Genomic DNA, 24,504 nt, shown 5'->3' on the forward strand with positions numbered 1-24,504 from the left:
CACAGATCTTCAAACTAAAAAGAAATGCATCAAACTCACAATAATAACATTGTAAACCCATCTATTGTTGAAGAAGAAAAGGAAGAAGAAGTAAGTAAATGGGTGCGACAGTCTTCAGATCTGTATCCCAAACCGGCAGTGGAGGTACTTGCCAGAGTCTCAGTTTATTATGGCAGAAAGATTTTATGCTCCCTATTTGCACAGAAAAGTACCCTACCGTGTTTTGTTATCACAGGGCCGTGATGCAACACCATACCTGGAGAGAAACCGTGTGGGTCGTGATGCCATTGACTCCGCAGCTGCTCTCACAGATATGGGCAAGTACCTGTTCCGAGAAAGGAGATTGCCTGTCTATGATATTGCTGTTGCTGTCACAAAGTAAGTAGAATTTACATCCTCTCAGAAGAAAAGCACATTTTACATCCTCTTTTAAAATGCATGATCGATGTAAAATTTGTCTTACTGCACGCTAAATAATATACCAATGATCTTACTATGTTCTGTTTAAATTTCATTTGTTTTTAGGACTTCTTTTCAAGTAATAAACCAAGTTATCATTACTGTACTCATGTAGGGTAAAACCAGTAATGTGTAACTGTCAAAAGTATCATGCAAGGAGTGTGGGGAAATTGGATGGTACACATTTGATGGACAAAAGAAAAAGAACATGTTGAGTAGTACATCAGTATCAGTGAATGGATTGGACTTTACACGGATTTACCTCAAGTTGTTATATTTGGGAAAAAAGAAACCATACATAGGAGGTTAAAATAAATACATAATATCACTATTTTGATCTGATGGCCAATGACCTTGTTCATAAGTTTATTCACAAACTATGGAGCAGATCTTCTACAGTAACAGCTGGTGATTGTGGGCTTTGAAAGTCCGTCTTATGTCTGCACTGTATGAAACCCTTGAAGAATACTGGATTGTGAAAGAGGATTGAAACGTAAAATAAGTTATACTCTGCTCAATGAAGAGTGGATAGTGCAAACATGGGAGATGTTAGTGGATGAAATTATAATTAATGTTTGAGAAATTTTGATATTTATAAATGTTGAAATACATGGCATATATAATGAAAAGTGACACAGAACACATAATGTCTTCTTGTCTGAATACTTGAAATGAAAATAGCGATAACTCAAAAGAAAAAGTTGGGCTTTTTCTGCTCAGATTCATATATTCTTGTCTGTTACTTTGTTCAATAAGTGAATAAGGCTAATTATTCATTTGGACAGATTGTGACTACATCTTTCAATACCTGCATTGTCTTGACTTATAACCCCATTTTGATTATATTCAGGACATCATTGATTAGAAAGTATTTCATTCACAGGTTCAATGTATGTGAATCACCTTTGTAAACAACATCATTTGCTGAAATTTGTTCATAGACAGGGTAAGGGGAGGTGGAGTTATAACCCAAATAATAGGCTGAAATACGTTGAGCACATGGTATTTGAAACTTCGTGCCAGATTAAAACTGTGTGATGGACTGAGACTCAAACTCGGGACCTTTGCCTTTCGCAGGCAAGCGCTCTACCATATGAGCTACCCAAGCACGACTCATGCCCCGTCCTCACAGCTTTACTTTTGCCAGTACCTCGTCCCCTACCTTCCAAACTTTACATTAGCTATGGTATTTCATGATATTTCACTATGTTGGTATTAAAGGGATTACAGTTTATTATGGTTAAGTTCCTAGTTTTGAGAAGATGCATGAAACAGTTTTTATGAATTGTATAACTGAGAAGACAAATATATGAACATGATACATTGTAATAGATATTTAACATACTGTTGTGTTTGATAAACTTGTGGCAGCTACACATTTTTGTACTTGTATGTCATGAGAATATCAAGACGTACCCGTGAACTCTCTGACACACTTAGTTTTCATATCCTTGCCATGATAATTTAAGTTCAGGGCTTTTCCTTTGTGTTTCTTTTATCGAACGTGCACTGATCAAGAAATAGTTAATTCTCTATGTTCTAAAGCTACATGCATTTATTTATGTGGATAAACTAAGATGCCACATAATAGCTGACACACTCTAGGAACTTTCAGGCTTTCCCACGAATGACATTTTTGACATCCCACTGTACAAAGTCCCCCAGTCTCAAAGTCAGGCAAATACTGTATCAGGAGAAACATGATGATAAGACCTTATCAGACTTCTGGCAACATATATGCAATTTAGTGAACAGTTCCACAGTATACACTAATTTGTTACTGCATATTTGGCATTAACAACTACTGACACAAGTAAGGACAGCATTGGTGTTATAAAATGATAAAGTCACCCAACAAATTACTGCAGGACACTGAAAGAGTCTGTGAAACACTCGAGTCACCTGTAACAATTGCCATGGTGTCGGCAGCCACTGCCGACCGAGCTCACTGTGTGCTTGTCAAGTCACGATACCCGTCAAGTGTTTCTGACAAAATCTGAAGCCTAAGAACCACAGTGGAAGCACTGAGAACACAACTGCACATACAGCAGAAATGACAAGGTGCTAATCGTGGAATTCAGAACCAGTGGAAGAGCTCTTGCAGGGTATGCTAGTACCACAAACATTTTGGCCAACACGCTGAAAAGCGTACTTCACCATGTGGTTTCTAAAGTAGCCAGTGTGTCTACTTCAACAGTGCAGTGTCTGCACACTGTTGGCAGTAGCCACCTCGACACACAGATTCAACTGCATCAAAAAGACCGTATGTGCCAGACAGGCATACAGGTACAACATTACTTATGGACACAAAGTGTTCACTTTCAGTGTCGATTTCTCCAGGCATTTCACGCAGTCATTTTTAGTCACTGGTGCATCTGAACCTCTTTTAGATGCCAACTTCCTCACACATTTTACCTTAGAAGTTGACCTGCAGGAAATATGATTATTGAGCTCCGTTGACAACAGTGTAGTATCAGGGATTAGAGGCCAACCTGCTTACGATGTATTACAGAGAATCGACTATGCATTTTCCTCCAAGCCACACAGCACACCTGCAACACAAAAGCCTTCTGAGTGCCACGCATCTAAACTTTCAAGCAAGTTGCAGGTATAGGTGCACTGTAGTGGTGTCAAGACAAGCTCAATACAGTGCACCACATCCGAACTACACCCAACAACCCGTCTCACTATGTTCACACAGAATTGCACCTGAATGCTTATTAGAGACAAAGGCAACTTTTGAGGAAATGTTGCAGACTGGAATCATTCACCAGCCTAACAGCCCTTTTCTTCACCCCTGTGTCGTTTCCGCAAGAAAGATGGCTTGTGGAGGCCATGTGGTGATTACTAGGCCTTAAATGCAAAAACAGTACCAGACGGGTATCCATTCCCCAACATAAAGGAGTAGCATTCTGGACCATTAAAAAGCATTTGAATTGTTATTTATGCCTTTTGGCCTCAAAAATGCTGATGTAGCAAAGTGTTGTGGATGAGATACTCAAAGGACTTCCATTTTGTTTCACTCACTTGGATGACATCTTGGTGTTCTCCGCTGCTGCTCAAGTGCATGAACAACATTTGTGTGAAGTACACCAATGGCTGTTTGATCATGGAATAGCATTAAACTAAAACAAGTATATCATTGGGAAGTCCTTTCTGGGCCTTGCTCTTTCGACTGATGGGATTTATTTATTGGCAGAGAAGATTACAACACTACAACCTCTACCGAGGCCAGCAGATTATCAGCAACTGATATGATTCCTGAGTACAATGAATCTTTACCATCTTCACCTCCCCTTAATGGTGGCTGTACAGACACCACTTACGAATCCACTTGTGGGCATTGATTCCACTGGACACATACCTGTTAAGTGGACACCTGGAATGGACAAGGCGTTCCACAACCTGCAAGCAAGCTTAAATCATGCAGTGTTGCTCGCCCACTCAGTATCTCATGCAAACCCAGATGTAATTGTTGATGCAAGTCAGTCAGCAATCAGAGCAGCACTCTATCAACAAGTGGACTGACACTGGCAGCCAACCGAGTTGTACTCTAAAAAGTCGCAGCCAGCCCAGCAGAAGTGGAGTGCTGTTAGAAGTCTACGAGCAGTTAGATACTTGCGATCTCAAATAGAAGCTTGACTGGTGACTATTTTTATGGATAACAAACCCATCACTTCAGCAATCAAGAACATTAGTGACAAGTGCTCACCTAGGCAGTTTCAACCTATTGAGTTCATAAGCCAGTTTCAACAGATATTCAATACCTAAAAAAAGCTACTGAAAATTTAGTGGCCAACTACTTTTTTTGGTATTTGTGGTGTGGTGTGCTCACTGTAGAGCAAGCCATTGATCCACAGTTACAACAAATGTTGAATGTGTAGTGTCGGTAGCTGGACCGACACTGTGGAGTTGACTGCTGCAAAAGAAAGCTAGTGACTAACGCTGTGGCCGATAGTGCACGCACAGCAATAAGCAGCCGGGCGTGAAGTCTGGAACATGAGAACTTATGAATGAATAAGAAGAAAAGTATGTAGATGCTTTTTACTTAACTTTTATTAATTCCTTGGAATACATCTCTCTTGAATACTTGTAAGCTATAGGCACTGATACAAATGGCTCCTTGCTAGTTCGTAGCCATTAACTTAGCTGATGGCTATTCTGTCTCTCGGCTAATGAGAGAGAAAGGCTTCGTACAACTGGGCGATAGCTAGGTTCGCGTACAACTGGGCGGTAGCTTGGTTCTCGTACAACTGGGGTCGAGTCCACTCTCGTATCACGAGACCTGCCTAGGTGGTGGCGCTAGGTCTGCGATCACAGTGGCGACACGCGGGTCCGACATGTACTACATGGACCGCGGCCGATTTAAACTACCACCTAGCAAGTGTGGTGTCTGGCGGTGACACCACAGAATGACCCATCTACAGGGCTATGCCTTCACCACATTCCTGTGCCAACTCCAAGTTGAAGACATAGTGTGACATCTCTCAGAACAAATGATACCCATACATTTCACAGACGTTCCACAAGATAGCTCCACAGCTTATCTCATTTGGTGGCCAATGCTATGGTCAGATTGCTTACAGACTGTTATTCCATGATCAAATAGCCATTGGTGTACTTTGCACAGATGTTGTTCATTCACTTGAGCAGCATGGAGAAAGACGTATGCATGTGTGACTTTCTGCATCCTGTGCCAACAGTAACTTCCAAGGTGCACCAATTAGATTCGCCCATGTTCACATCAACCTCGTCAGACCTTTTCCACTTTTGGATGGGTACAGACACATTTTCATGCCTGTAGACATATGTAAATGGTGAGGCAACACTGATGACTGACATCTATTACATTAAAAACATTTATATGTACATGGATTATGTGTTTGGCTGTGCTCTGCACAGTAAAAATAATTAAGGTTGTTAGACGGAATTGAATGTTCTGGGAACTAGCCATACTGTGTGGCTTTCACCAACACCACACAACCAGATAGAACCTCACTAGTAAAGTTGTAGTAGAATGGTGTCACAGTAAAGGCTTGCTAGAGTACCACCAAGAAAAGTGGACAAGGGCACTTCCCTTAGTCTTTTTACCCCTCTGAATGACGTGCAAACTTGATATTGGTGTGTCTGTGGCCAAAATGGTTTTATGGCAACCCTCTGCATCTTCCAGCAAACTAAATAGTGCCTTAGTGACACAGTGGAGCTTCCACATTTAGTGCAGCAATTAAAATACCACTGCACCAATACCCACTGCCTGCTTCCTTCTCACTGTGGAAACCGTCTTATGTTTGTGCACAAAGACCTGCACAATTGTTCATGTGTGATACTATGTACAGACTCGGTCAGATGTCCACTACAGCTACTGAACACTGGCCCTTTCCCAGTGTCGAGTAGAGGGGATTGCACCATGTACATCCTCTACAATGGCACACCCTTGAAAGTATCCACTGAATGTGAATGTGCCTGACCAGTGTGGATTCTGCCCTTGACAGTCCTGAATTCCTCACCAACATGTCATGCCACAACCAGTCCAGAGTCACTGGACCATAATTCCCTGACCCTGACCAACCAGGCTTCACAACATTCTTGTGCTGCAGCCAATAGCATCACTGCTGCCACAACATCTGACTGACACTAGAGCCGGTCGGCAAATCAAGTTTAAGTACCAGGACATTCCAGGTGCTCTGCACTGCAGGTGAGGGCCTGTGTGGCAGTAATACCTGTGTGTCGTGAGAATATCACACAGTATGTGTGAGCTCTCTGACATGCTGAGTTTGTTATCTTTGCCTTAATGATTTCAGTTCAGTGCTCTCACTTCAGTTTCTTCTATCGAATGTTCTTGTATGCATTAGTGAAAAGTAAAAAGTTAATTATGTATGTTCTAAAGTTGTGTACTGTTATTTATGTGGATAAACTAAGAGGCCACTATTACCTCAGTAACATAGGATAAAAGTGAAAGGCAGAAAGAGAACAAAAGGGGAAAAAAACAAGAAGAAAAGAAATGTCTGTGAGCTAATGAGAAATGAGGGAAGACATAGAAACATGATTTATGAGACATGTGTAATGTGATCCTTTATGATAACTAACTTTTATATTTAAAAAATATTTATATTTTAAAAAAACTTCCTTTAAAAAATGTATGAAAAATATCTGCATGCTAGTTGCCAGCTGATCAGTGGGTTCAGTACTTCTTAGTACTTGGTAAACTTTTTTTCCTGTCTAAAGAGAAATAGATGATTAAATATTAGCAACAGATGAGATTGCAAAATCTGCATATAAGGAAGGAAAAACTGAGAACAGAAAACTGATGACGTGAGGAAAGATGGCACTGAGGTTACAGTTTAACGTTATGTCACACTCCAGATTGTTAGAGGTGGAGTGCTGTCTCATTTGAATGAGAAAAGAGATTAAATGTTGAAGGAACAATTTGTGCATTTGTCTGAAACAACAGAAAACCTTAACAAAAGGTGGCAGCATGAGGATCAACAACACAGTTTTTATAAATACAGGTGCAGTTTCTTAACCTTGCAGGTCCTCAATCAGTACAGGGAGAGTGGGGAACAAAGAAAAAAGTGAAATGACTTTTCATCCATAATACTCACATGCCTTAAATTCTTTTATAGGTAAATTTTTTCCTCTCTCTATTGCAGTTTTCCAGATTCTGTGGGTTTCACATTTTTCACTTTTCTTGGTGTTCCTCCATCCACAGCTTAGTATTCATGTCTTTTTCCTCAACTGTGTCCTTTGGCTCATCTGCCCTTGTATTTCCAGTCTTTTTGCTTTACTGTAACTTCTAATTTCTCAGGTTTGCAAATAAATCTCTTAAATTTCTTCTGTGGCCCCATAACTGCAAAAACAAAGAAACTTGCTTAATTGTATCAACTACAGTCACAAACATATGAAACTTACTCTATGTGAGTTGATATTGTAACAGCAAATTACCCTCTTTCATTGTTTCATATTATTATAGATTTTTATTTCACTTCCATTTTTATTTATACATTATGAAACTGTTTCAATTTGTGTGTGTGTGTGTGTGTGTGTGTGTGTGAGAGAGAGAGAGAGAGAGAGAGAGAGAGAGAGAGAGAGAGAGAGAATGTAAACACGTGTGTCTTGCGTATTTTCTATTTTCATATTGATCTCTTTCTGTCAATAGGCAGTCATATAGACAAAACTGTTATATCTTGCTTATGGTATTCATACAATTTGTATTCTATGTAGTAACTGATATAGGGCAGTCAATAGGTTCACTGCTTTCGATGCACTCACATAACATTCTGGCTATGTTTATATTAGATTATAAAAACAGCTAGGCAACTGTAACAGTTACATTTAACTTATGAAGTACCACTAATCACATATGTTTACTTCCAGTGATTAAAAATTTGATTATTCTCTCTCATTTAATTTTCAACTCTGCCAGTTTTGAGAATTTATGGGTCACACAGTCAGTTTTTGAATTATTTTTTTATACTACATTTAGGAAATAACAAGAATCTCCATAGAAATTACATCTTTTGACAGAACTGAACTTTATGTACTGTAGGAATTTTGGAAGGATGGTACTAAACTATCTCTGAAGGTCTGATAACTTGTAGAGAAGCACAGTATTTAGATATAGCAAAACTTAACATAAATGTAATTCTGTATTTGCAGCAAAAAGAAATGAGGTTTTAAAGAAAGTAGTACAATGGGACATTGTAGTGTGCTCGCCAGTGCTTACATCATAACTGGATAGCTGGACTTCATTTTAAAGCTTTCATCAAAGTGCATGTTGGGAAGTTGATAAAAGGTATTCACAGTGAGGAATCTATTCTACATCACTGCCTCTACATATCACTTCTACAGGGACTGCAAAGATAAGATTAGACTAATTACAGTATGCACAGATACATTTAAGCAGGTATTGTTTCAATGCACTTCACAATGTTATGGACATATATGTACATATGTAGTGGTATACAGACAATATGACAGAGGTTTTAAACAACTGACTAAAGAAATGTTCAGATTATAGGTACTTGGGGCAGACTCCCCTTACAGCAGCCTTAGTGGGGGAAGTGTAGGAGGATTTTTTTGCATTGGAAAGAGCATTAAGTTGCCATACTGGGATGAAGAGAGAGAACTAAAGGCAGTAGTCCTAATAATTGTGCAAAAGAAATAAAGAGATCAAAACAGAAATGTAATAATTCATTTATTGCTTTACTCATATATATGTATACTGTATCTGCTCATTTGCATGCCATTGTTGTAACACTTTAAAAGAATAGTTATGCTTGTAGTCTGTTGTCTTTAAATATTCATTTTTTTCTTGTTAATAATGGAAATTCATCCATAGAAAAACACATAAAATAAGGGAAAGGCAAACACTTACCTACAGAGGATTGGTGCATAGTGTGTGGAAACAATAATAAAAAACAGTTAACACTAGCGTTCAGGCTCTTGCTCTTTTTGTAGTAGGAGTACACACACACACACACACACACACACACACACACACACTTGTGAGTGTTTTTTCTTTTTTTTCACCAAGTAGGATCATGTAACAACCTCAATTCCTCTTCTATTTTTCCAATACTCATTCATCTTCTCTCCTTTCCCTTATTTTATACATTTTTTCTTATTGTTCTATTCTTTTTTTATTATTTGCACATGTTATTAAAAAGAAAACTGTTATGTAATTAAAACACTCATTATTGCTTAAAAAGTGCACCACCTGATGCATGTAATAAAATATGGAATATTTTTCAACTGCTTTAGAAGCTTACAACACAAACTTTTCAGATTGTAATTATCAAGGAAGTGTCTATTGAACAAAATTCATACACAGCTTTCTCTGTGCACTGCATGTAAAATCACTGCAGCTAATAGTGCACTGAATTGTGGTTTAACAATGAAAAATTTAAATGTAAAAATTTAAATCAAGAAAAAGTCTTTGGTCACTTCAATTACTGTTAAGTTGCAATTACAACTTTTAATGTCATCTGTGGTCAAGCTCATGGTAGCCAGTGTGCTAAGCACATTCACAGCTTTATGATAAAATTTAGATGGCAAACTTAGCTGGGCACTGGTGTCAGTCAAGTAATGCTTTAAAAATCTGCATGTTTCAACTGCAACAAATAATCTGTTGCATTAAAGTGGTGCAAAATGGCAATACAAGCAGTCCGCCTGGCTTGTAATAGATATTAGCTCTAGAAACAATTCTGTAAAGAACAATCAGTAACCCCCTTGGCTGCATCAGCGGACCTGACAACTATTTAATTATCACTTATGATCCACTTATTTGCAGTAATTTTAAATGAAAACTACACAAGAAAAGTAAATAACAAAAAATTGGTAAATGGTTACTTACCCTTTTTAAACCAGTTTAAAAGTGGGTACAAAGAGCACCATCCCTGCAGTTCCTGTTTTTCCATTTATTCAGTATTTTGCATCTTGAGAGAGATTATTCTGCTACATGGAGAATTAGCAACACTGAGAAAAAATGTAGCATAAAAGGCTACTTCAGGCTGACCGTTAAACTAATCAACAGTATTTTCTCACAAGTAGCAAGATTTATGCTGTATGTAGGATGAAGACCAAGACAGGAAAGTGAAAGCAGCTGGCAGTGTTTCCATGATGAAACATGTGTGCCCATATTAATGCACTGGCTACCAATAACTACAGAAAGTGATCAGAATTTCATATAAGTTCCAGCACCATTTTTGTCCTTCAATAAACGCTTCATATTACTGCACACTTGTTCAAGGGTGAAAATTTTCATTCAGAGTCATTCAGTGCTGGGAACATTGCATGATATATCAATATTGGCCTTGTTCCTTCATTGAAATTATTTCTTACATTTCCATTTTGCACACGATATTCATGATAACATATAGATAAACTGTACAACAAATATGACAACCCACATGTAACAAATACACTCATGTTCAGAAAAAACAGGACACCTTGAATGACTAGAAATAGAACATTCATATTTACAGGACATGTACATTAGTATATTCTGCAGAAACGATTAGCATTTGAACCATGCTGGCTTGCGGGTTCAGGGGCAACATCAATATCGTGGTGCAACACCACCAACTGGTAAAATGTGCTTGCATCCCTCATTGTTGCTATAAATCAAAGACAATGGATCAGTGTGACTTGAGAAGATGTGCAGGATGCCTCACAGACATATGTGTGAACTGTACCATCAAATCAGTGAGTTTGAAAGAGGGCGCATTATTGGCATGAGAGAATGAGAGTCATCCATCCCAGAAATTGCTACTTGTGTGGGATGAAGTGTGTCAGCAGTGTGACAGGGATGCACCAAATGGTTCATGCAAAGCCCTAGAACACAATGAAATGGGTCTGGTTGCACCATCCAGGCCATCCCCTGGGAAGATCAACACCCCATCCAAATAACATTGCAGGACAGATCTGTATCGTCCTCAGTTTTGGCACTACATTGAAATAGTGTAACACAGTGTTCACTTTTTTCAGGGGTGATAGTCTGTCACTGTTTATTATGGCATGGGTTACATGTGCATCGCCCAGTTCTCCACCTACCTTTGACGAATGTCAGAGACATGCTAGACGTCAATGGTATGGACCAACATCTCTGAGGACAGGAGTGGCATCAGGTAGTTTTCTCAGATGAATCCAGGTTCTGTTCATTTGAAAATGATGGCTGCATTTTGGTTCACCTCAGACAGGGGGAGCGGCATCACGACTGCATTCGCACACGACATACAGTGCCAACTCAAGGCCTTATGGTGTGGGGTGCTATTGGGTACAACCACAAATCACGGTTGGTGCGTGTCCAGGGTAGTGTGACCAGTGAGACCTATGTGAATGACATCTTGTGACCCATAGCCATACCCTTTCTGCCCAACACCCCAGACATCATTTTCCAGCAAGGCAATGCATGACCACATGTTGCTGCACAAGTGCGTGCCTTCTTGGTGCCACAGGATGTCAGCCTTTTGCCCTGGCCTGCCAATCAAAAATTTGTGTTATATGGTGAAATGATGAGTGCAGTGCTGTGACCCAATGGCCACAACCACAGATGAACTTTGGAACCAAGTGAATGCAGCATGAATGGCTATATCACTGGACAATGTTTGTGCTTTATACACGTCAATGCCATCATGGCAGAACCTGTACCTACTAGGCAACAGGACACATGCTGAACTGAGCTGATTGAAATGCTAATCATTTCTGCAGAACATACTAAAGTACATGTCCTGTATATATGAATGTGCATCACTAGTCATTCAAGATGTTCTGTTTTTTCTGAATGTGAGTGTATGTTAGTAAGACATGTATGAAGAAATTGAAGTCAGGCAACATCATAACTGGTATACAACAATCTGTATTCAGAATTGAAAAAAATAGAGAAAGAAAACATAATAAAATAGGAAATAAAATGAAAGTAATGACTTCTTATAGGAAGCTTAAATAACTATTTTGCATCACTGAATAGAAGCGAAATAAAGCTTCAGTCATACACACAAAATACTTAAAGTTCTACATGATTTCACAAAAATTTTATTTCATCTCCTCATTATAGAATTCTAAAATTGGCTGTAAATGTAGCAGTTGATCATCACCTTCAAGAATAAACTATCTGAATTCTGAAGTACTTTATTAAAAATTATTGTTGTTCATTAAATGTTCAATTTGTTCTGTAACATATTCCTTGCTCTGTAGGTATGATATGTGTCGACGGAGGAAAGGAGGACGTTGTACCAAAGGAACAGCCGGTACGTGATTGTAATTCAGCGTCCTCCAGAAACATCTTTTGTATATAGCTTCATAGTATGTCTGTACAAAATGTGAAGGGAAGCAGATGGTGATGGGATATGATTAAGAGAGCAAGTAATTGCAGTTTTCAATGTTCATTTGACTGTTTCTCTTTTTTTTTTTTTATCTGTGTATCCCCATTTTAACATGCTGTGGTGTTTGGTTGTAATGTGTACAGCTGGTGGTTCCATTCTGGATTTGCAGAAAATTTCTTATAACAAGCAAATTAGGCAAGACATTGTAACAAGCTACATTTAGAAAGTCACAGTAATCTTTTGCTCACCCTCACATATGTTTAATATCTTTGTGACTGTGTTATTTCTAAAGATGTTTTGTCCTCTGAATGAATTTAAAAAACTGTTTATATTTTAGACAATTTCACTTTTATTATAATTACAGATTAGACATGTGCAGGAGACAATTTGCTAATGACGTGTGCAACAGAGGTACCGCAGGTAGGTTTGAGTGACTGACCTTAATACAATCAAGATTTCACTTTGCATGGCTAGTCTTCTGTAAACAAAATGGTGATGATGCAGAGCACATATATATGATATTTGCTATTTCATTAATTACGAGTAACTTATAAAAAATGTAATATCTTACTTTCAGAACAAATTTACAAAAGTAAACTGTAATTCATTATTAATGCATATAAATGGAGTCTGTTATAAGATAGCTACAAAACTTCAACTAACTGCCAAAGTGACAGATAATGAAACTTTTTGCCACTGCTGTCACTTCTTTTTAGCTTGCAGCCTGAGAATATAATGCCTGTATGTGCAAAAAATGTGCTGTGCTATCACCACCATTTGTATTCCCCGAGACAAACAACAGAAGACTAAATAATTTAACAATAAATCATTAAAAATGTAAAATTTCAATAAATAAGACTGTAAAATACCTTGGGCCTAAAATTTATTTTGAGATTTCCACACTGAAACTTTCTTCACATCTGAACACTTAACAATATTTCTTCTTCAAAGAAAGAACCAAAATTATGTAGAAAGTAATTAAAAGACCAAGACATTGTATCATAATGAAAAGTGATGGCAGATCTCCTTCTACAAATTTCAATACCCAAAATGAGCATGGAAAATACCCATGAAAATCTCTTCAGAAGACTTATACAATTGTATTGTGCTAATAGTAACTAAATTTTTGCTGTACCTCATTGAAAAAAAATAGAGAGAGACTGAAGAAACTTGTTACACAACATGTCTGAAAGGAAGTGTGAACTAGCAACCATTATATATTGATCAGAATATTTTTAACTGTTGAATAATCCCTGGAAAATTTCGAATCTACCATAGCTGTTTCCTATCACATTCATCTTTTACTAAGCCCCAGTAAATGTTTTCACAAATTTGTATGTGATTCATATCTCATCACTCCTCATATCTAACCTGGTTATTAAGTTAGAAGCTCATGACCTGCAGAAAGACAGTAATTTTAACCTGCTCATCAGCTAGAATGCCATTCAGGATTAAATAATGCAGTCATATTTCTTGCACTGGAAAGTATCTGAAATAATCAAATGTGAACAAGGCCCTGGAAGAATGTTGTACATGTTTTTCAATATCTGTGGAAAGTTCTGATTGAGAATTATGAATTACTGAAAGGCAGGAGCGCTGTGTCATCGATAAGTACACAGACAAAGGGTACAGAGCGTTGAGAGGTTTCAGAATGAACTTCCCTTTTCAAGCTTGTAGAAAAACAAGCTTGAAAAAGGAAGTTCATTCTGAAAGCTAGCAGAGCTCTGCACCTTTTGTTTGTGTACCTACTGACAACGCAGCGCTTCTGCCATTCAGTGGGTCATCTCTTTTATTCCTAAATAATTTGTGCAAGTTTTTCAGTTATCCAGAAATTAGAGCCCACGTATTCTCTGCACCAATAGTCATGAAAACTGCAACACCACAGTTACAAAGGAAATTTCCAATTTATGTATCCAGGGAAGATGCTAATACCACTAGAAATGTGGGAACCAATACAGTGCTGCCTGAATTGCTGGATGATTTGTTGAAGCTGAGGACTGTTAATGGTATGGGTAATTGTAAGCCACCTGTAAAAAATCTTTACAACTCACTGACACCATAGAGCATGGAAGGAAACTGCTAAATTTGAAACACTTATAAACAGTGGACTGGAGGATGTGTTGAGATCATTACTGTGCAGCTGGGCCGTGGGAACCATGAACTGTGTCATCCTCTACCAACTGTAATATTGGATGCCACTGTGGAGTAGCATTTGATTAGCACATCACTCTCCTAGCTGTTATTGTCAACTTATCCAAACTGAAACTTCTGTTTCTCCTCCACGTAGCTCCTCAATTGTTCTTTGGGTGAGGAGTGCATCCCATTCCAGGCTGCCAGGCATACAGCTGATCAACTAATACTATGAGATGATCTAATGAGCTACCAATATTCTTTTGTGCATCTCATTCCTCAAGGACCTGCCATCACTTTTCTGCATAATTAACTCACCTTCCAATTTTTCTGTCAGTTTCATTTAATATATGGGATGTATTCTTGCACTGCCTTGAAAAATCACAATATGCATTTACATAGGAAAGAACACTGCCCTTTCTTATGGAAGATCTCTTCATTTCTTCTCTTTCACGCTGTGCAACATAATCATCACTCTAATGCAACAAAACATATTTTAAAAAATTTCATGCTGTTAAAATGTATGTTCAAATAGAAATAGTTTTTAAAGCAAATGAATTTAAAGATGAGCATTACTGTCGAAAACTGGAAGTAGTGAAATGTTCCAGCTACTTCAGTGGCAATTCATCACATCATTACTGGTACTGAGACGGGTCACAAAATTCTGACTACAAAGGAGTTCCATTGGCTGTTTGAGGAGTAGCAAAAATCACCCAAATATTTTTTTGGTCTTGAAACAAAAGTGACAATGCTGAAAAGTGTAAAAATACTAATTACACATCAAGTGGAGTTAATCATTGAGTCAACTTTTGCATTTGTTAAACTGACTGCAGTTCCTGCTTCACAAAATTTTTGCCAAGAGATAAATTGTATGTATTTGTGATTTTTGCTCCCATGAGTAACAGACATTCGAACTTTAAGGAAAGAAAGGTAGAATGATTGTGTCCATTTCATACTGAAAACGTTTTCCCTTCCCAAGAGAAAAAAACCCGTGATAATTCTTAACCAACACATGGACAGAGAATGTATTACAGACTACTGACTGACTTAGATTTGTTTATCAGTTATTAAATTACTGTAATTTCTCATTTTTATTTGTTCACACATGGCATGAGGACATTAAGTATAAGGTAAGATTCACTTTTTCTACTGTCAACTAAATTGTTAATAGACAAAATAAAAACAGATAAAACAACCACACCCATGCAAATAATGATCATTGTCTAAATGATGTAACTGCTGATTGTTAAGAAATCTGGAGCAATTTTACTTTCCAAGAAGCCAGGGAAAATGTCAGGAAAGTAAAGATGTTCAAGTTTGGATATGGAAACATATAATGTGTTCTTTATGATCAGTAGAAAGCAGATGGTTTCATTAAATTCAATGATGTATCCTGTGTGGATTCATATCACTTTTCCACACAGTTATCTTTCTTTTTCTCTTTAGTAAAAGAAAAGAAAATTCTGATCATGTCTTTTGAGCTGATCGCAACTATTTTTTATGGGTGTGACAGTTTTGTCCGGTTTCATTTCTTACTGATACTCCAGGTCTTTTTAAAAAATATTTAACATATTAAAATGGCTTTCTTAAATGCTATTGTGGAAATAAAAGTTGTGTTTAACCTTGCATGATGTTGTCTTCTTGTTTGCATAATTATTTAATAAACATTTCAAACAAATTATTCAAAATATTAATGCAGGAAAAATGCTTATGTAAAATGTGAATAACGAGTAATACTACCTCCAAAGTCCATGTGATTGCACTGCAGACATGATGTGTTATACCATTACTGCTGACTTATGTCCCTTACATCAATAGGTCAGAGATAATGCTGTCCTAACACCATCAACTTACATGCTTGTTCAACTGAATAACTGGACTTGCCTCCATGTGACTCTCAGATTTAGTGTCTAGGTAAACACGCGCAAGCTTTATTCAAGGATGGCTTTTTTCCCATTGAATTCAGTAAGTAATAGTTTGTACAAGGAAAAAGCCTATTTTTCCCATAATTGTCAAAGGAAACATCCCATAATTTTTCCAACATATTCAGATAATCTGCACGGTACACATCTGTAGTTCTTGTCTTCTTTTATTTATTATCTATAATTAATTTGTGTATGTATGCTGCTCCCTTCACAGATAAATAACATTAATTTTGAGACTATATAAACTTTCCCCAACATATTAATTGATTATATTTTTTTTTGGGGTCTTCAACTGGGTCACGCAATCATTTTGGATCAAGGGCCAGCAGCAACAATTTTTTTCACAGGCAGTTTGATTCTCTGTGGTGTATGAAACGACTGTCATTCACAGTAGGATCCACATAAAATTGTTCTCTCAGTCAGGTACACTTTTACACTTTGAGCATGTTATTGACTTTACCCAGTGTACACAGCAACAAATACACATCCACATACGCCTGTACCAGGTTCCATATGTTTTGTCTGCCACATACTGTACCACAATTAAATTAAATAATTATTAAAATAAAAAACTTTTTAATATAACACATTTAAAAAAACAGACTAAAAATATAAAATAATTTCTCCTAACATCAGTCAGATTCCTAACCGAATACAGATGGTCCTGAAAATTTATTCATGAGAATTTTTAATAGCTATGACAGTATTTGTACAGTTTAAAATGAAAACTGTGGGGTGCATGCAATAGATAATAGTAAGTAGTATTAAAAGAGTAGTTATTGTTGAGAAAATCGCATAACAGTTCATACCATTTGCAGTGCAATAAAATGGTTAGTGACTTAGGTCAATTATCTATTGCTTAGATCAGTTATCTGTTGCATGCAACCAATGTTTTTTGTTTAAAATGTTACAATTATCATCATAATTATTAAAAATTTACATGTGCAAATTTTCAGGACTGTCTGTGTCTTGTTAGGAATCTGTATGGGGCTAGAAGAAATTATTTTATACTTTTTAGTCCATTTGAAAAAGTGTTGGATCATAAAGGTTTTTTATTTAAATAATTATTTTCTGCTTTTTAGTCTAGTGTGCGTGAGAAATTATTCAACCTATTTCAAACATTTTGATAAGATAACAACACAGACATGTGGCAAATTTCAGGTTTATTGCTGTTTCCCTTTACCTGAGTCAGCCAGTATATTACTTCCTCCTATGTATATCTTGTGAAAAGACAGTGAAGGTAAAAATTAAAGAGATTTGAGTTCACACAGAGGATTATCAGCAACCCTTCTTACCGTGATACATTCGCAAGCGGAACAGGAAGAGCGGGAAGTGAGAATGGTACACAGAGTACTCTCGGCCACACAGACAAGGAAATGAGCTAGTATTTCATTATCATTCTCTTCTAAGCTATGTTGAAAGTCTAAAGTCTCTAACTCATCGAGAAGTTAGTTTAAAATTGACTGTAAAATTTGTACCGAACAGACAGAGAGACAAGAAAGCGACCTAATAAAAATGAGTTACAACATTTCCCATTCCCAAATTCTGACCAAGGCTTGTGGGAGGTTTCCCTTACTAGAACAGCCCACTTTACCTTCAGCGATAGGGTACGAAAACTAATTAAAAAAAATTTAAAATGGAGGAAACAGTTCTGTCGAGATGTAGCAAACAGTGTTCTCACTTCAAGATGGTGACAGCCAGGTGGATCTCTGAAATATTATGCCAATTTGACTGAATGATGCAGCTGCAGACCTGACAAGAATTACATTAATTTTGTTTTGTATGTTTCACATCATAAATGTGAACCGATTTGTCCCATTGCAATTCATTAGCACTATTCTTATGTGGCTCATAAAATACGTAAGTTACTGTGAGACTTTAACTGCAGTAGAATGCTGGGAGTTCTTGGCCTTACTATAATAACAAAGTATCCAACAGAAATCCTTCATGAAAGACAAAATAGAAGTTGTATTATATTTAAGCTAGTTTAATGAAGTACCCATATTGCGTAGACAGTATTATCAGTCAGGCACTGAGGCTATTATTAAGAGGCTACTATTAAGAAAATAGTGGCAAGCTATGGATTTCCAACAAAATAAGTAAAATAAATAGAAACGATAAAGAAATGTAAGAAAATGAAGTTAACCTGTACCTGCCTAACATTTGGTTTTTTAGTAGACTTTCAGTACCCAGGCATGGAGAGGGGCAGGGAGGGGGGGGGGGGGGGGGGAGAAAAGCTGCCTGAAGATACAAAAAGGGGGAAAATACACTTCTTAAAATGTTGTAAATTGCTTCCTCATGTGAGGAAAAGTTGAAGTGAATTATCAGACAAAAAGCATTGGACATGGACATACGAGTGATTTAAGGAGTAAAGATAATAACTCTTCAAATAATTGTCCTGGGTGACTATACCAAACTGAGGATTGGGGAAGGGTTGCTGACAGTTGGGAGGGAGAGGTAGCAGGTGGTGAGCTTGTACTCGCCACAAGTAGGTGGTGTGGCGTGCAGTGCACAGTGACACGGAGAAGTAGATTGACTAAAGGAGATTGAACGGCAGAAAAAGGAGCCTGTGGAGAAAGATGTATGGGTGCATATGTGTTAAGTCAGGCTGATGGGACATGGATGAATGCGGTTGTGGGGCAGGGGAAAGTGGAGACTGATCCCATGAGTATTATGCAATTGAAGGAAGTGTTTGTTGCAAGGACTATTTCCATCTAGGTAAATCAGAGAAGCTGGTGTTTGGGATAAGAATCTAGATGGCAAGGATTGTGAAGGAGGCCAATCAAACTGAACATTTTGCACTCAGCAACATGTTTTGCTATTGGATGATCAACTCTACTCTTGAGTGTTAAAAAAAATAATAATAATAAAGTTTTCAGTTCATAGCATCATGAGCACTATGTGCTTGCCAGAAAGAGAAATAAATAACTAAATAAACAAGAGTAGAGAATGTGTGCAGGAGAGATGTGCAACAACCTGAAGCTCATAAAGAATTATACAAATTTTGGTTCAAGACCCCCTTGTTTAGGCTACTGACTATTTAATTAAAGCTTCCAGTTTATATTTACCATCATATGGCCACAGTTGTTGGTTACTTGTTCTGTTATTGGGGCAAAAATGTGACTGCTGGAAATGAATTATGTTAGTGCATCTTAAGGAATAAATTTACCAATATAGTATAAGTTGTACGTTAGGTAACAAACCAGTGCAAAATATCTGAATTTCGAATGAGAAAATATTGATCAAAAAGCATTTTTCCTTATAAATTCTAAACTAATAAATATATTTTCAAGTAGTTCAGTGAAATTTTATACATTAAGTCAATATATGCAAACAAGAAAGTAACCACTAAAGATTTTGGATATTAAAAGTTGTGTGGCTTAAATATTAACAATTAACAAAATTTCCATTTAACATATTTTAACAGTATAACAAATAATATGCATCTCTCAAGTACTGCCATTCTATTATTGGTTTGTAGTGCTGTTTGTTTAAAAAACTAACCCTATTTATTTGTTTGATTTGTAATGTGAAAATAAAGGTATCAGTTTTCATGTGTGTTCAAATCTGCAATTAAACATTGAGATATTAAACCAACAGAAACTGCCATAAAACAATGTAATCATATGTCAAATTACTTTTTCCAGAGGTACTTTTTAATTGAGATAAAGCTATTCTCTGTGATCTGTTGATGAGAAAGTTTTGTATATAATACTTCAGAACAGCTACAGAATTTCAATAAACAATTTTAGGAATGAGTATAGATGTGTAGTTTACATGCAGAGTTACAAACAGTGAACAGAATATCATGAACATACTCAGTGGCTCATGCAGATACTGAATGTAGCAGTTTTTCTTCAAAAGCTGAGGCTACAAAAAACAATGGACAGTGTGAGGGGAGTATGCAAAATCAAGATGAATAGAATATAAATGCAAAATGTCTTAATGAATTTCTTAGAGAAAAGTTCTTACAAAACTGGCTAAGTGAAAGACTGATGATGGAAGAAAGAAAGTAAAGATAAAAAAAGATTTGTGTCTCTTATTGACATTAAGATACGCTTACCTTTCAAAATTCTATATGCAGTTCCTTCTCAAGTAGAATGATATTTTCACGGCTAAAGTCAAAACTATCTACACTTTCAGCTTTTACTTCAAACTCATTATTAATATGGCAACAAAGATTTTCCCAGCATTGATGTTAATTGAGGGAAGTATCTTGCACAACACTCTGTAACCTTTACTATGATAGTACGACATCATAAATGTGGCATAATTCTCCAGATTTTTTCAGAATTTCTCCAACTTATCATTTGTTTTCATATATGATGTCTTACCAAAATGCTCTTACAAATCAGGTTTCTGTCCACATCTTTCTCCACTTTAAGCTACCCATATTTATTGTTTGTTGCATTTCAATTTTTTCTTATTACATTTTTTAAATTCATCATATTGTTATTGTTACATTTATACAGTATTTATTACATCTCTTTTACTGCAAGCAATTAATTACAGAAAAATGCTTTTCAGAGAGAGCAACATTTTTCTCTGTTTAATAAGTTTATGTGCCATCGCAGTTGCAAATCTATTGTAAAATAGCTTGATTCAGTGTATACAACAATTTTCAGTTCTGAGTTCATCACAAACAATCAGTTATATATACACTACATACTCAATGTTTCCAAATTCATTTTTTACTTCATCTATCTTCTTTCTATGCACTGATATTAAAAAAGAGATGATCATATGGATAAGACACCTGCGACTTGGATATAACATAACATGTGCCACTGTTATACTTTCCTCCATGTTACCTGCATTATGTTGGTCCACTGATTTTCATCCTTTATTTCAGACACGCACTAATGTAAATCATGAGGCAATCTCTTTCTGCCATACAATATTAAAAATGATTTCATTTATTCCACAAGCATAATCAAGTATGTGTATATTATAATCTTTTCATATTTTGAGGAATAAATAGTTACATCACAATAAAAAAATGAAACCTCATTGATTGTGTTCAGTTCATTCTGCTCACTGCTAATGACTTAATTTGAAAGGAAATTTATGATATTTTGATGATAACGTACTATAGTTAGGTATGAGACAGTAAGTAAGATTTTAGCTGACACCTTGTGTGTATAACTTAAAATACATCTGAGGACATTTTGCAAGACTTAATTTCATTATTTTACTTTATTTAGGTTTCGCTTATGTTGGTGGTGCTTGTGTTGTGAACAAGAGGCTTGAGAAAGTTAACAGTGTGGCCATTATTGAAGATACCGGTGGCTTCTCAGGAATCATTGTTGGTGCACATGAAGTTGGACACTTGTAAGTACCTAGCATTATTGAAAGGTTGAATATAGTTAGTTAGTTTCATATTCCATGAATCTTTGGCACAACAAATTGTAACGATGTGGAACAAGTCATTTTACATACACATCACAACTTAATTTTTAAATATGGCTACATGTTGAATATATATATAAAAGTTTTTTTAAGAAATTGATGAAAACATAAAGAATTACAACAAGACATATAAGTGCACAAATGAAATGGAATGCTTGGAGGATCAATAAAATTGCAAATCTCAAGCTTAAGTACTTTAAGAGCAGTTACCTTTTAGAACAAAATTTTAAAAAAATTCAGGAAGAGGTGCATGTGAAGGGAAGGAAAGTTACTTGAAATCTTGGAGCCACAAACAAACATTGTTTATACAAATCTGTAACAGCCAAAATTCTAAATTATGTGCTAATAATAGACTGTGTACACTATGTAAGTCAAAAACATGAGCTAGAGATTAAAAAGTAAATATTCCGATACATTCAGCTCCTTCGTCAGGAAGCCTTTACCCTTGCCTAATTGCATTTCCATGTTCTGTTTTTCCATCTCTGAGGTCCTGGACAATTAATTCTGAAAATATATGCACCCCATTTTTGGTCTGCACTAACATAACCACACATACCCACACAGTTGATTATTCACCTGGACAACTAGTGAATAGTTGTTTGTATTACCAAAGTATTGTAATTCTCTGTACCATATTTAATGTTAATACTACAGTATATTATTTAGAATGTGGTGGGGTTATACAAACACAAATGTTTTATTCCACCGTTGAGCATATTTACATTCAGTTGGTGTCGTCAGTGTTAACACAATAATAATAATATAAACTTCGACATAACAAATGTTATTAACTACAATATAATAATCCAAGCTGGATGCAATACATAGTTGTGTAAATGTCAATAACAGTGAGAAGTTTCCTAACAGATCAGTTAAAAGATAAATGAACTACATTGTTCAGTGAATGACAAATAAATAATCAAACAGATAATCAACAATAAATACATGAAATAGTTGCACAGTGTGGCATATGTATAGTTTGCAGTTAATTTATAGTTAATTCTCATAAGGAAAGTGGGTAATTTCTCACATACTCAAATAACTCTTGAGCAGAGTAAATTACTTTACTTTTCATCCACCTTGAAAGACTAGTTTTAAATTTATTTTCCAGCGCTGTGTAGGCATTTTCAGGTAATTTGCTGAAGTAGACAGGACCAAGATATTTGTAACTGTTATGTGTCTTTGCAAGTCTAGCATGTGGCATATTAATTGTATGTCCACTTCTTATGTTATGATCATGAACTGTTCTCCTTAAGTCAAATTTACTCACGTTATCTTTAATGAAAACAACGCAGTTGTAAATATACAGACCAGGCATTGTCATTATATTTAGTTTCTTAAAATAATCTCAACATGATTCTTATGAGCTAAGTCCTACTATGCACCTTATGGCTTTCTTTTGCCATTTAAACACTAATTTTAAGCCTACAGAATTGTCCCATAATAGTATTCCACAACTCAGGTGTGAATGGAAGAATGCAAAATATGCATATAACGTAAGTTCTTTACTGACACTGCTCCTCAGCTTATACAGCAGATATATGGCATGTGCGAATTTGCACATATCCTCCCTGTGTGAATATCCCAGCTGAGCTTTTGATCTATAGGAAATCCTTGTAATTTTCCTGTTTTGTTATGATGACTGGGAGCATTCAGATTAAATACAATAGCTTCAGTTTTACTGTCATTCTTCTTCACTACAATTGCCTCAAACCAAGTAGTGCACCTCTCCATTGCCATTGACGTGCTGTGTTGCACATTTTCAAGATTGGGCATCACATGTGATGAGTGTTGTGTCATCAGCATATAGCAATGCATCACATGATACAACTGCAGATAAATCATTTATATAAATAATGAAAAGGAAAGGTCCAAGAACAGATCCTTGAGGTGTGCCCTTTACAACTGGAAGACATTCTGACATTTGATTATTTACCTTAACTAAGTGTTTTCTATTGTCCAAGTATGACTGCCTTAGACACAGAGCATTCTCTCTCACTCCGTAGTGGTAGAGCCTTTTTATGAGAATAATGTGGGAGACCATATCAACACCTTTCCTGAGGTTCAATAGTGTTGCACGGATTATGTCTTTATTGTCAAAACAATTGTATATTTTTGATACAATACTCTCAACTGCTTTGACTATAGAGAAGCTGGGTCTGAAACCAAAATATTGACTCATCTGTTTATGGATGCAGTATTCTATTATTTTTTATATTATTGGTATAAATGATGGTTGATAGTTATCTGGAGGTGCTGTATCTCCTTTCGTATGTACTGGTTTAACTACAGATATTTTTAAACACCCTGGATGATTACCTTCATCAAAAATTTTGTTGATTATGTTAGTCAGTGGCATTACAATTTGGTTTCTGATACATTTAATAATATAATTTGAGAGACCATTGTAATTATCTGCTCTAGGATTACTGAGCGTAGCTATTGATTCATTGACCATCTTCTTAGTTACCCAAATCCAGTGAAAGCTGTCTGTTTGATTACTGTTCACTGCCGGCAGCAGTGCCTATACCTTACTTACATTCTCCAGTATGCTGTTATCTGATTGAGGACTGACAAAATTTTCATTTAGAATATGAGATGGAACTGGTGTCTGGTATACTTTATCATCACAGTTAGTGTCTGTTTTAATAATTTCCCATGCAGATTTGCATTTATTCACTGAGTTCAGTATATATGTATCATTTGCTTTGCACTTAGCTGCCTTGATTTCAGACCTGCAAATTTTTTCACTTTCATAC

At 36.3% G+C, this 24,504-nt stretch overlaps 1 protein-coding gene across 3 annotated transcripts in view; it reads left to right on the forward strand.

Annotated features, from left to right (window-relative positions):
* Positions 1-24,504, forward strand: part of LOC124802520 (A disintegrin and metalloproteinase with thrombospondin motifs 16) — a 479,986-nt gene that overhangs the window by 413,191 nt on the left and 42,291 nt on the right. For 2 of the 3 annotated variants that reach the window (XM_047263361.1, XM_047263363.1), the window contains exons 9-11: positions 236-378; positions 12,646-12,701; positions 21,541-21,667. In XM_047263361.1, coding sequence (XP_047119317.1) covers positions 236-378; positions 12,646-12,701; positions 21,541-21,667 — 326 coding nt within the window. Of the gene's footprint in view, positions 1-235; positions 379-12,153; positions 12,207-12,645; positions 12,702-21,540; positions 21,668-24,504 lie in introns of all 3 variants that reach the window. The other variant, XM_047263362.1, reaches the window with a different exon arrangement.

The sequence above is a fragment of the Schistocerca piceifrons genome, chromosome 6, assembly GCF_021461385.2.
Source record: "Schistocerca piceifrons isolate TAMUIC-IGC-003096 chromosome 6, iqSchPice1.1, whole genome shotgun sequence".
Classification (NCBI taxonomy): domain Eukaryota; kingdom Metazoa; phylum Arthropoda; class Insecta; order Orthoptera; family Acrididae; genus Schistocerca; species Schistocerca piceifrons.